Below are 14,394 nucleotides of genomic sequence, written 5' to 3' on the forward strand. Positions count from 1 at the left end.
CACATTCTTCAGCCCTGAAAATGAAGAGTAACACTGAGAATAACAAGTTGTTAGTCCACAGGGTAACATACCTTTTTAAACCAGAGCGGGTAACGGCCTTGTGTGAGCTGTTCCTAAGAAAGGCATGCTGAGAGTTAACAGGTAGGCTTGGTCTCTGGAAGCACCCTCTTGAGCTCCATGTTCCTGCAGCGTGTCTGCCTGTCAGCTCTAGTTCTTCTCCTGGATTTCCTGGGTCATCTGCTATCTAAAGTCTTTCCCTTCTATACTTCACTGTCATGGTAAGCCCTTTCTGTGTATAACTGTATTTATTCTACAGAGCGTCTTTTAGGTCCTGTTCTCCTTTTAAAGATGAAACAGTTTATTTAATTAAAACATTTTGCCTTCAAATTATACTGTATTACTATTGTATGTAACAGTGCTGGTACATAGACCCTGATCTATCTGATATTATTTCTTTTTATGTATTTTTGTGATAGGGTCCACTAAGTTGCCCAGGCTGGCCTTGTACTTGTGATCCTCTTGCCTCAGCCTCCCAAGTTTCTGGGATTACAGGTGTGTGCCACTGTGTCTGACTAGATCCTGTATTTCTTTTTCTTTTTTTTTTTCTATTTTTTGTAAAATATTTTTTAGTTGTAGATGGACACAATATCTTTATTTATTTATCTTTATGGGGTGGTGAGGATCAAACCCAGTGCCTCACCTGTGCTAGATGAGTGTTATACCACTGAGCCACAACCCCACCCCCTAGATCCCATATTTCTTAGTGCATTTATTATAGTATCAGCCAATTCTATGGCTTTAATAAAAACAAACAACAAAACAAAACCTAAGGGTGTACCCATAGGTTCTTTAACTATAAGAATTTTTAAAATTTGTTCTAATTGGAATGTAGAATGCATTTTGACACATCATAAATAAATTGAGTATAACTTCTGATTCTTCTGGTTGTATATGATGTAGAATCACACCGTTTGTAATCACATATACACATAGGATAATAATACCTGATTCATTCTACTATCCTTCCTATCTCCATACCCTTTCCTCTCCCTTCACTTCCTTTTGTCTAATCCAGAGTACCTCTATTCTTCCCTAGTCCCACCCTCTTTATTGTGAATTAGCATCTGCATATCAGAGAAACTTTCGGTCTTTGGTTCTTTGGAATTGGCTTATTTTGCTTAGCATGATATCTCCAGCTCCATTTACCTGTAAATGCCATAATTTCATTCTTTTTTAAAAAAGTATCTTTTTAGTTGTAGATGGACACAATACCTCTATGTATTTATTTTTATGTGGTGCTGAGGGTCAAACCTAGTGCTTCATACATGCTAGACATATGGTCTACTGAGCTACAATCCCCACCCTTGCTTGAATTCTTCATAATTTCCATTATGACTGGAGTGAGATGAAATGTTAGTGTAGTTTTAATTTACATTTCTCTAATTGCTAGAGATGTTGAACATATCTTTGTTGATTGAATATTTGTTGTTGTATTTACTAAAAGAATATTTATTATGGAATTTATAATAGTTAAATGAAACATCCAACAATAGGGTTCCCCATTCTGTCCACTATGGAACATTCATAAGGGATGTAGCCATCATGCATCCTTTTTCCAGTCCGTAATTCTCACTTTGTATCAACTCATCACATATGGAAACCCAATATATGAAATAAGGTAAGGAAAATATAGTGTTCAAAAGGAATGGAAGCTCAGAGGGTCTTATGGACAGCTGTCTGGAGTGGTCCTTGATGGGATGTTGTGGTACAAGGTTTAAAATTTAAAGCTTCTTCAAATATAGTTAATGAATTAGGAAAATACAATGCAGTAAGTGAAGAGAATGTAGTTAGCAAGAGAATATGTACCGTGTCTCCCCAGCAAGAGAATATGTTCAGCTAAATATATATCTGAATGTACTCACAGCTGAAGTCTGGAGAATCACACATACATCAAAGTGTAGTCGTTGGTTCTTCCTTATATGAAGACTGGGTGACTTTACTTTTTTCCACAAATTGCTACAATAAACAAGAATTAGTTTTGTAAATAGACTGTAAAATCCAAATTCCAGAATATTAATTTTAAGAAGATAGTGAACCTAAAAGTATAACCAAAGCACACTGCATATCGTTACACACACACATTCTCTCTCTCACACTCATGTATGTGCAGTGTCGAGGAAGGAGACATCCTGAGACTGTTGTGCTGTGGCCCTTGCTGGAAGAGTCTTGAGTGGCTGCAGGCTGGGGCATTGGCCCTGGTGTTGTGCTGTTAGGTGGGCCTAGGATGTGCACTTGAGAGACAACTGTGAGGTGTGAGTTCTGGCTCTGCGACTATTTGTTGCTTATCTTGGGCAAAATCAGTGTCTGCGTTTTCCTCATCTGAGATGGCGCCTCTGGAGTTGTGGGTATCAGCTAACTTAAGACATACCTCACATGCCACATGGGGAGTGACAGGTGTTCGCTGCTTTGGTTGTTATTGGTCCTGTGTCTATTGTCTTTAGAATTATTTTCTCTCCATATTCTGCTCCCTCTCTTAACCTCAGAGGTTCCTGGAAATTCTGGAACTTTAGAAGGAAAGTCATAGTTCTTATTCAGATTCATTTTCCCAAATAGGGCACCAGTCAACAGGGTACATGTTTTTTCTTCTTAGTAAAATTTAATGGCAATCATTCCTTGTTTTGTGAGGATTTGTCTGTTTCTATGATTTCTGGCCAGAAATTGTCCTTTTCAGTGCTTCACTCCAGGGATCTATAGGACTAGCCCATGTGTCCTCCTGGCTGTAATTTATTACAGCAGAATCAGCAAAGGGAGAAGACACAGTGGGCAAGGTCTAGAGGAACCAAGGGGTGACCAGTCTTCAGCACTAAGTGTGGCACACATGTGAGGTGTCCACTGAGGCAGCTGGTTAGGATCTTAGTGCTGGGGTTTATCCTGTGGACTGTGGATGTGTACACCCTCTGCCTAATGAGTGCCAGGAGTCCAGACTCCAGAAGTAAAGCAGGTGTTCAGCCTGAACCACATTGTCTGCAAAGTTTAATTACATTAAACTCTTATTAATAGAAAATGGTGGGAACCATCTGAAAACCTAAATTCATAAATGCCAGCCAAAGGAAAATCTTGCAAATAGGTGTTTCTAAGGCTGGACTCTCAGGCCTATAGTGGTAACTAGTTTCTGCATAGTAGAATGTTATCAATGTATTTTCTCTAAAATACTAATGTCAACAAAATAATGTTTTATAAACAGTATTCTTGTAACAACTCACACCCTGTAGAATCCACCCACTCCTAGAGTCTACCCTGCAGTGATCTTCAGAACAGGTTTGGAGTTGTGCTACCACCATCACATCCTAGCTTTAGAATATTTTCATCATCTGCCCCTCAAACCTGCAGCCATCCAGCAGCCGATCTTCATACCTAGCTGTCCCCACCTCCCTCAAACCCCTCTCCTCTTCCCCCGTCAGCCACAAATCTCTTTTCTGTCTCTGTGGAACAATACTTGAATATGTTTTCATCTGTGATATTAATGGCTTTGTAAGATGATAGCTTGAAAATCATTCTCGGTATTTCCCTCCCATTATGTGAGTAAAACTTTAGAAATTGAGTCTGTCTGGTTGCTGCTAAACCCACAGCAGTTGTCAACAATAATCATCATCAGAATTGATGTCATGAGTTGGGGGCATTTAATGAAATAATCCATGAGAAAGCCTCTCATTTTTACAGATTTTTTTTTCTCACTTATTTGAAAGCATGCTGTGCATCAATTGAGGCCAGTGAGGGTTTAACATTCACTTGGCCAGCATGTAGCCCTTTCACCTTATCTTTTTGCTGTAAGATAGAAAGGGACCCAGGTGGGGACCTGGGTGTGATTGGGCGGGGTGGGGGGAGGGGGAGAATGTAGCTGCACTGTTGCCATTTGGATTTGTGGGGCAGAGTGTTAGGAGGGAAAGAACAGAGGCTGTTAAGGTTGGGTACCTCTGATCCAAAGTGCTGGAGCCCAGAGGTGTTTCAGACTTAGGAGTTTTTGGATTTTATCGACTTTACCAGTTGAAAATCAGAAATTGGAAATGCTCCAAAATCTGAAACACTCTGAGCATGTTGCTGTTCAAAGTTTCCAATTTTGAAGATATTGGATATTGGATTTGAGATGTTCAATATATACTTTATAATAAGCAGATTTTTTTTTGTATTCTTTAATGTGGGTACAACATACAGGAGTAAATAAAAAGTAAATTTGCCTTGAGCTGAGACTAAAATTCCTAAAAATTGTAGAACATTTAAAATTTCATCAGTTGTTTTCTAAAAAAAAGTTTAATCTAGTTTATTTATTTCTCTGTGGTACTGGGGATTAATCACACATTATAGGCAAATGCTCTACCACTGAGCTGCATCCCCAGCCCCCCAAATTAAAAAAATTAAGACAAATGTTCTCTGTTTTTTCCCCCTCTTTACACATTTTTAAATTGGTGCATTATAATTGTACATAGTGATGGGATTTGTTATTACAAATATATTTTATACATGCATAAAATATAATTTGGCCAGTATCACTCCCCCCCACTCCCCCACCTCCCTTCCCTTACTGATCTCCCTTCAATTTTCATGAGATCTGCCCCATCTTTCTTTTCCTTTTTCCTCTCTAGATTGCACATATAAGAGAAAACATAGCATACTTGACCTTCTGAGTTTGGCTTATTTTTCTTAACATATTGGTTTTAAGTTCCATCTATTTTCCTGCTAATGATGTAATTTTATTTTTCTTTATGGTTGAGTAAGACTTCATTGTGTATATATACCACCTTTTCTTGATCCATTCATCCATTGATGGACACCTAGGCTGGTTCCATAGTTTGGCTGTTGTCAATAGTGCTGCTTATAAATGAGGGCATACATGTCTCTGTAGTGTGATGACTTTAATTCATTAAGATAAAAATTGAGAAGTGCTATGGCTGGGTCATATGGGGGTTCCATGCCTAATCTTTTGAGGAAACTCCATGCTGATTTACATAGTGGTTGTAATAATTTATAATCCCACCAAGAGTATAAAGCTCGTCCTTTTCCTCTACATCCTTTCCAGCATTTATTATTGTTTGTATATCTGATGACGGCCATTCTGACTGTTGACCATTTGTATTTCTTCTTTTGAGAAGTGTCTCCTTAATTCATCTGCCCATTTATTAATTGGGGTTTTTGGTGGTAAGATTTTTTTAGTTCTTTGTATATTTTAGATATTAATTCTCTGTCAGAAGAGTGGGTAGTGAAGATTTTCTCCCATTCTGTGGGTTCTCTCTTTATATTTCTAATAGTTTCTTTTGCTGTGCAGAAGCTTTTTGATTTGATGCCATCCTCCTTATTAATTCTTAGTATTATTTCCTGAGCTTTGTGGGGCCTATTGAGAAAGTCATTGCGTGTGCCTATATATCGGAGTGTTGCTCATACATTTACTTCTAGGAGTTGCATAATTTCTGGTCTGATTCTGATGTCTTTGATCCGTTTTGAGTTGATTTTTGTGCAGGGTAAGAGATAAGGATCAAGTCTCATTCTTCTACAAATGGATAACCAGTTGTCCCAGCACCATTTGTTAAAAAGTCTATCTTTTCTCCATTGTATGTTTTGGGCACTTTGTCAAGGATTAGATTATTGCATCTGTGTGGTTTTGTCTCTGTGTCTTTCTATTCTGTGCCATTGGTCTGTTTTTATGCCAGTACCATGCAGTTTTGTTACTAATGCTTTGCAGTATAATTTAAAGGCAGGAATTGTGGTATCTCCAGCATTCTTTTTTGACTTAGAATTGCTTTGGCTTTTCTGGGTCTTTTATTCTTCCAAATGAATTTTAGGACTGTTTTTTTCTAGTACTGTGAAGAATGTCTTTGGTACTTTGATGGATGTTGCATTGAATCTCTATATTGTTTTTGGTAGCATGGCCGTTTTAATAATATTAATTCTGCCTATCCATGAACATGGGGTGGGGGTAGGGTTTCCTTCTTTTGTGTCTTCAGTTTCTTTTTTCAGTGTTCTATAGTTATCATTGTAGTGGTCTTTCACCTCCTTGGTTAGATTTATTCCTAGTTTTTTCTTTCTTTCTTTCTTTCTTTCAAGGCTATTGTTAGTGGAATAGTTTTCCTGATTTCTTCCTTAGCAGATTCATTGTTGGTATGTAGGAAAGCTTTTTGTATGTTGATTTCCTAACCTGCTACTTCACCAAATTTGTTTATTAGCATTAGCAGTCTTTTGGTGGATTTTTTTTTTTGGATCTTCTAAGAATAGAATCATATTTTCTGCAAGCAGTGATAATTTTGACTTCTTTCTTTCCTATTTTTTACACTTTTATTTTATTCTCTTGCCTGATTGCACTGGCTAGAATTTTTCTTCTGTGTGTTTTAAACCATAATTTGGATTGTAATTTAGTTTTTCTTAAAATTAGATTAGTAGACCCGGCACTGTGGGAGGAAGTTTGCTTTGTGCATGACACACCGTGAGTCATGCAGGTGCTGGTTATGCTTATGGATAAGCTTATGATATGGATTCTTATGCTTCTGGAATGTGTTTTCATTTTAATGTCAGCTAACACGTTTGTAATTAGAGTGGATATTTTTGAACATTAGGAATTCAATGGCATATGACTGTTCTCATGGAACTGGCACCAACTCTGATGGTTGTGTCCTTGTCTTCCAGGTGATTTGACACGATGCTGCTCTCCATAGGGATGCTCATGCTGTCGGCTACACAAGTCTACACCCTCTTGACCGTCCAGCTCTTTGCCTTCTTAAACCTGCTGCCTGTAGAGGCGGACATTTTAGCTGTAAGTAAAGGAAAATTTATTCATGTCTGAGCATTCCTTAAAGAAAGGCTTTATGAGAGTCTTGAATGACAGAATATTATGAAGATATGTACCTACAGACTTGCCCAAAGGACAGGTACTTGAAAATGGGGCATGTCTTCATTTTGTATTGTTTAACACCTGATGCGAGACCTCATGCACATTACCTGATAGGTGCTACCGCTCCTGATGTGTGTGTGGTAGGTGCCTGTGCATACCTGCCTGCATGCTTGTGTATTCAGGTGGAATCCTGCTGTTTTTCTTGGTACCTAGCATATTTAATGACTGTGAGATGTCAATAGCATCTGCAGCGATAATGATATTTTAAGAAATACTACAAGACACAGAAAATTTCAATTTAAGGTTAGCCTTAACGAGTCAGAAGAGCAGCAGAAGGCTCCTTTCTTTGATGGTGAATGGAGAAAGAGAGTGATTGCTCTCTAGACCTTGGTCATTCTCTCAGCCACGTCTTACTCTCTTCTGTATGGGAAGTACTTGTATTTCCTATTTCTCATTTTGTGAAGGTAGGGAAAGAGGAATTAACTCTGTGGGGTGGGGGTGGGGGGTAGATGGTCCTATACACCAGGTCTTTGCTAAGGATTTATTGTTTTTACTTTCTTGATGCTGTTTACTTAATGATACTGGATAAGGGATAGAAGGACCAGAATTGTTGCTGACTAAAGCTTGGTGTGGTCCTCAGCTGTGCTTCTGCATATAAAAAGCACTTCAGGAAAATTCCAGGATCTTTGTAGAACTTGGGTGAGCCAGGCTGGTTTTCGAAGGCAGAGCAGCTTTAGTGTGGACCATGTGAGATCCTCAGTCCCTGTCACTTTCTTTACCAGAGAACTGGTGGATTAGTTTTTTTTCCTCCTGCTGGTGTAGTCTGGAGTAGGTGGAGTAGAGGTGGAGTGTAGGTCGAGTAGAAATAGAATCTTTAAGGACTGAGTCCATTGTTATTCAAATCTCTCCTCTAAACTGGTCCCCAAAGGCCTTGGAATATTGTTGGAATGCTTTTTGAAATGAGTAGGGGATTTATGGACTGATCAGGGAATGAGTTTTTCTTGTCTCCCTTCTCATCTTTGAGGTCTTCCTTTTTGTCCGTCTGTTACTTTTGGTGCCCATCACTCCTTCCTTCCTTTCTTTGTGTCTGAGATGGGTTCTTATCTTGTGCTCCAGCTCTCTGGTAGTTAAATGATTTTTAGTGGACTGCTCCATGACTCCAACCAGCTGTGTGACTTTGATCAAATTACTTTGCCAATGTAGATGCCTCCATTTTCTTTTTAAAAAACTGGAGTGTTATGATAATTAAATGCGTTAACTACTAGAGTGGTATCCACACCTGGTAAATGTCTTGTATATCATTTATTATCTTCATTGTAATTATTCTGATTGTCCTTCACTCTCATCCTCAAGAAGATATGAGACTACTGGAGCTGTGGGTATTCATACAGAGACAGAAAAAAAGGCACAGTACAGAGGGGCATCAGTCCTCCTTGCTGGCTTGTTTCCTGTGCCTCAGGCATGCAGGCGTGGGGTATGTTATGTGATGCCATCCAGCAGGGGCACCGCGGGCATCTGTCTCTGCTGGCACTGAGGGGCATGCTGCAGAGACCACTGGAAAGGGAGCTGGCTGGAAAGCCTATGGCTGGGAAGAGCAGGCACTGAGAGGCAAGGTGAGGAGTGAGGTAGGAGGTAGGTTTTCCTTTCAGTTGAGCCTGAGCATCCCTGAAGTCTGAGTTGGCCAGTACCGAGCTGAGTAGTTGGACTGCATGTTGATTCTAGTTCCATCTGGACCAGAACTGGGTGCTGCTTTGTAGAGGTGTCAGTTGATTTGTGCTGTTTGTCTGCCCAGTTCCTTGGTTTTCCTTTTCTTTTTGTCCATTGAAGTTTCCCTCTTGGCTGTCAACATACTTGTGAACTAGTTGAGAGTTCTGAGGGGCAATGGAGATGCCTCTCTGGTGCTTTGCTGACTATTTCATAAGCCCCGAGACCTGAGGACCTGGGAGGCAGACTGTGGCTCACTAAGCGCTGTGCTCCTGGTGCCTGCTCATTACACAAGAGGGCTTGAGTAAATGTCTGAACTGATTAAGAACCTTGGGGATTTACTGCTATTGTATTTTCTTTTAATAGCATTTGCTCCTTGCTTCTTTTAGATGACTGTTTTGTCTCTAATCTCATTATTTCTCTTTCCTTTGACTCCTGAAGAAATGTGATGTTATTGATTATGTGAATTTCCATCTAGGAAAATGGAAATTTAGACTTGGCAGAGCTAGCCGAGTCTAGCGATGACCAGATCGACACCAAATATCTTGAGGCCCAGAGGCCACAAGTGGCTTGTTACCTTTGAGTTTCATCCATGTTCTTACTGAGAAGTTGTATCCATCGCATTTTACTCTTTGTTTCATGGAGTCCAACTACTGGATTTTGGTCCACCCCAGTCTGCCTTGTGGTTCCATTTGTCAGAGGGTTGGCTCCTTGATGGTTGTGAGGTCAGCACGCTGAACAGCAGAGTGCACCCAGTGGGTGGTAACAAGATCACATTGTTTTAAAGAAGTGTTCTTACCCTGAACAAGGCTAGTAAAACAAAAGGTGCTTTACTTTTAGTACTGGGGAAGGAGAGAGATGCTGGTGAAATAATAATGCTTTCAGAAGACAGCAGGAGTGATGTCATTGTGAGATGAGTCTGCTGCCTCCTTCAGTGATGTTCACTCTACAGTAAATACTGAGAATAACAGAAATAAGGAAGAGGAAACTAAATGTGCAGAGTGAATAAGCAACTTTTGAAACAAAGTTTCAAAACAAAGTTTCTTGAAATAAAGCAAGAGTGTTTCATAACACTGACCATAACAGAAGGATGGGAGGACCAAGCAAACCTTTACTATGAGTATTTCATCTCACAATTGTATCATTACTACGGTCTTCTAAAAGAACAGTTTTATTTGTTAGTGGATGATTGATAAATATTGCATTTACCAATAATATTTATTGTATTGGTATATATTGTACAGTACTGAATATCTGTATGGAAGGGGCAAGTTTTGAAGAAGCCTGAGTACTTTCAGCTTTTCTGTGTGTACATTTCATTGCGTTCCATCCTTCCACTGTTCCACTCACTGGATAAAAATGTTCAGCTTACATCAAAATCAACAAGTCCTTAAAAGTATGATTTCCCCTCCTTTCACTGGGGAAGAGTCATCTTTCATAGATAGAGTCTTTTGTTCAATCAGACCCTTATAACACAGAAAAATAAAATGGAGCTCTCTTGCTGAAAAGTGTTCTGTCTAGAAAATTCCTTGCTAGGGAATTATCAGTGAGAAAAGCTCAGAAAACTGTAGCTTGTTTAATGTGACAGGGTCATTGTTGCTGTTTGATAATAATATATGAAGTCAGAATCAGATTTTAACAGTCGTACTTAAGTTGTATATATTCTTTGCTGTTTTAGTAGATGCACATTGTCACATTTGATTTTATTGTGATAAGCAGCAATAATCAGAATTGTGGAAGTGACACTTTATCATAAACTTTTTAATGTTACGTATAAATTGGCTTTAACCTCATTATTTTTATTTTTAATTTTATATTTAGTATAATTTGGAAAATGCATCTCAGACATTTGATGATCTTCCAGCAAGATTTGGTTATAGACTTCCAGCTGAAGGCTTAAAGGTAAGAAAACAGTAATGTCATAAAGGCACAAGGTATCGAATAAGGATATTTCTGTTGTTCTTTCATTAAAGAATCAAAACATCATAAAAACCATGAGTGGTTGTTTGTAAAGAGTAAAAGCTGTTCACAAGGATGAGAGAGGCCTGGGATTCAGTCCCAGTGCACACACACCAAGAAAGGCATGAGGAAGAAAGTGAAGCTCTCTTGTGGTTGTAGTAGTCAGCACTACTGTTACCATTTAGTATATAATATCTCAGATCTGTTTTCTAGGATATTTTCTGTGTATATGTATATGTAGATGTATGTGTGTGTTCATGTATTTACGTCAATGCTTGCACAATATTATCCAACACCACTAGAAACTTGCTACTTTATAACCTGCCTTCTTCCCTTAATTTGTATGCCGAGGTCATTTTTTTTTTATTCTGACAAGTAAAGGTATTCAATTATATTATTTATTATTATTATTATTGTTATTGTTGTTATTATTATTATTAATGGCTTAATGGTTTTATCATTAAATACAGTGGATTTGAACTTTGTTTTGTTTAATTTTTCATAGTAGATATTTGGGTTATCCATTTGTTACTGACAACGAATGTTTTCATCCTTGTGTATTCATTCACTAATTTCTATAGTGTACATTTTAAAATATAGAATTGCTTCACTTATGGCATGCATGTCTAAAAAAATTTTTTTTGTTGTTTTTAGTTGTAGTTGGACACAATACCTTTATTTTATTTATTTATTTTTATGTGGAGCTGAGGATCGAACCCAGCGCCTTGCTGGGCATATTGGCTTCTAGCTTTTTTTTTTTTTTTTTTTTTAAGATTTTAAATTAAGAAAAGATTCCTGACATTATATAATGATATCTTATTGTAAAAAAAGTATACAAAAGAAATGGAAGAGCCTTCTGTTATGCTTTCCACCTGTGTACACCAGTTGCATTTCCTTGTTGGCAGTAGATTTTATCAGTGACTTATGGACCTTCAGACCTCTCTGAGTATGTGATGCTTTTCAGGTATTTTTTGTTCATAATTTTTTGAGCATATAAAGATAAAAAAATGGTTATCCTTTGTGTATATAAAAGCTTTCTTAATTCTTGTAATAGAATCCATTTTAGCTAGTTTTATCCAGAAAATGATCTATAAAGGGTAATGATGTTTAGAGAATCACAGCCTGGAAAACAGTTTCCAGATAGTTTCAGGAATACGCTGACAACCACCTTGTAGAACTGGCTTCACAAAGGATCCTGTAGCCACTGGACTATCCTACCACCTTTTCTCTCATCAGAAAACTTCTTCAGTTTTATCCCCAAACATTATGCCTCTGCTGTCATTAAGCTAACCAAAAAAATAACCTTTGCCTGACTGTTTTCTCACATGATCACTTCCAAACGTAATACCTGGATTTTTCTAATTGACAAACTCTAGGCCATGTAATTACTAGCCACATACTTTGGAGAAATACCTACCTTTGGGGAAGGCTGGGAAATATGGTATTCTTTTTTGGTTTGTTTATGTTTGTTTATACTACTTAGGGAAGGTGAGAATCAGGGTGTCAGAAGAGGGGTTCAGAATATTTGGGGAACCATTAATGACAGACATTTATTATAATAGCTACTCTGCAATCCTGCCTATGTCCTAAGCAGGTGATGGGAATGAGGTTTCCCCTGGTGGAATGGGCTGGCTGTGAAATAAAAGCTAAGAAAAATAGGTGGAGGAAGAATCCACAGGACACAGAAAATAATTTCAAAAAGCGGGGGCAAGGACGGGCAAGCTAATCATATGGGATTGAGCTTATATACTAAAAAGACAAAATGGAGCCTGTGCTTACTTTATTTCCATTGGGGAACATCAAAGTCATTCCTTAGAATGTTCTTCACCAAAAAAGGTTGAAGGTCAACTGTCCAGTTCCCAATGGGTTATGCTCTTCTCCGGAGTTAATTTGAGGGATCTTCCTAGTAGAGTGGAGGTAAAGGTCATGAGCCTTGGGCAATATATGGCATGGAAGAGCCACAGATAGTTCTCAAGGTTAAACCTAAAATCTTCCTGGCTGCCATACTGAGAGAAGACACTCAAGTAATTCATGGCCGGCTTCACTGCACTGCAATTTAATCCCTGTACCTCTTAGCTTATCAAGCAGCACCTGTAAATCTGGCAAGTTCCTGTTAAGCACTGCATGGTATTCTATCTTATGAATGATTGTGGTTTATTAGTCGTTTCCTATTAACAGATACGTTGGTTCCTTGTCTGAAGTCCAGTTATTTCTGTAGAATAGATGTCTGAAAGAAGAATGGGCACATACATTTAAAGTTTTCATAGATACTATCAAACTACTTTTCTAAAGGCTGTTCTGATTCTTTTCAATTAACAGTGTCGAGAACACCCATCTCTGTACTCTTGCCATCACTGATAATTATCGGTGTCTTGACTTTTGCCAATCTGATGGGCAAAAAGTATAATCTTGTCTCAATTTGCATTTCTCTGATTACTAACTATGTGAGCTGGCAGCCTTTCTTTCGGACTGTCCTTCTCACTGAAAAGCCTTTGTGCTTAGTGAATTTGTTTTAAAAGAGTTTCATTAATTCTTGATAACCATAGTCTTCTTGGTGCTCCTCTATTTCTGTGTTACTGTCAAGTCAGTTTACATTTCAGAAATAGTTTGAAATGTAAACAAATAATTTTGTTTATTTATTGCCTAAGAAAAAAAGAACATTAAGTATCTGATTTTTTGCACTGTGACAATGTAGGGTAAACCCAGAAGTGAAATATGGGAACAGTAAAGAGAGGATGTTCAAATAAATCATTGAATTCTTTTTTAAAAAATATTTATTTTTTTTTGTTGGACACAATATCTTTATTTAATTTTTTATTTTTATGTGATGCTGAGGATTGAACCCAGGGTGAGCACTCTACTTCTGAGCCTTAACCCCAGCCCAAATCATTGAATTCTTATGGAAAGCGTCTGTGGTTGCACGATTGGCTTTACCATTGTTCAGAATCAGGATGAAAAACACCAACCTTCTCATTGTTTACAAGGAGCACTTGATGATACCAAAGTGGGGTGGCTCACTATGGCATAATGTCTGTAAAACCAATAAGTTAAAAATATAACCAAGTTAATTTAAAAATGCATTGTGGTTATTAGGAGACAGGTGAGTCCCCAGGACACGTGGGTAGGGAGCTGAGCACTGGGACCAAGGGCTAAAGCAGAGAGACTAAAAAAATGCAGACCACCAGGGCACTGCTCATTTCTCTGGCTCTGATCCACTTTAGTACCAGGGGTATGATCAGGCCTGTGTCTGCCTCCTTCCTGAGTAGACTAGAGAACTCATCTAAACAGCCTTCCTACAGCAGCAGCTCTCCACTCCAGGTGGCCAGACGGGAGTTCCAGACCAGTGTTGTCTCCCGGGACATTGACACAGCAGCCAAGTTCATTGGTGCCGGGGCTGCCACAGTTGGTGTAGCCAGATCAGGGGCTGGCATTGGAACTGTGTTTGGCAGTTTGATCATTGGCTATGCCAGGAACCCGTCTCTCAAGCAACAGCTCTTCTCCTATGCCATTCTGGCTTTGCCCTGTCTGAGGCCATGGGGCTCTTCTGTTTGATGGTCACCTTCCTCATCCTCTTTGCCATGTGAGGCTCTGTGGGATCACCCACACGTCCCTGCTGCTTCACCTCCACTGGTGCTGGAGTGTGCTGAGCTGTACCATTAAACCACATTTCTCTCTAAAAAAAAAAAAAAGAGAGAGAGAGAGAGACAGGTTAGGAATACCTTTTAAACTTTTCCCAGAGAGTTTAGATGGGGTAATTACTGTTGGTCTTAGTTTTCCATGTTCTGTAGGTCTTTATGTCACTGGATTCCATCAGAATAATCTGGAAGACATAAGCATTGGTCATATAGCTCATA

At 38.7% G+C, this 14,394-nt stretch overlaps 2 protein-coding genes across 7 annotated transcripts in view; both read left to right on the forward strand.

Moving 5' to 3' along the window:
- Rnf13 (ring finger protein 13) overlaps positions 1-14,394 on the forward strand; it is a 114,733-nt gene that overhangs the window by 19,609 nt on the left and 80,730 nt on the right. For 4 of the 6 annotated variants that reach the window (XM_048793949.1, XM_048793946.1, XM_048793950.1 and 1 more), the window contains exons 2-3: positions 6,673-6,799; positions 10,403-10,483. In XM_048793949.1, the coding sequence (XP_048649906.1) occupies positions 6,686-6,799; positions 10,403-10,483 (195 nt within the window). In that variant the 5' untranslated portion in view covers positions 6,673-6,685. Of the gene's footprint in view, positions 1-503; positions 553-6,671; positions 6,800-10,402; positions 10,484-14,394 lie in introns of those variants that run through there. The other 2 variants (XM_015486900.2, XM_048793948.1) reach the window with 2 other exon arrangements.
- LOC125613532 (ATP synthase F(0) complex subunit C1, mitochondrial-like) lies at positions 11,537-14,229 on the forward strand. The gene has a single exon (XM_048793953.1). It carries the CDS (start codon positions 13,712-13,714, stop codon positions 14,090-14,092), a length of 381 nt encoding a protein of 126 aa, XP_048649910.1. The 5' UTR covers positions 11,537-13,711; the 3' UTR covers positions 14,093-14,229.

Source organism: Marmota marmota, unplaced genomic scaffold (assembly GCF_001458135.2).
Source record: "Marmota marmota marmota unplaced genomic scaffold, marMar, whole genome shotgun sequence".
In the NCBI taxonomy this organism is placed as follows: domain Eukaryota; kingdom Metazoa; phylum Chordata; class Mammalia; order Rodentia; family Sciuridae; genus Marmota; species Marmota marmota.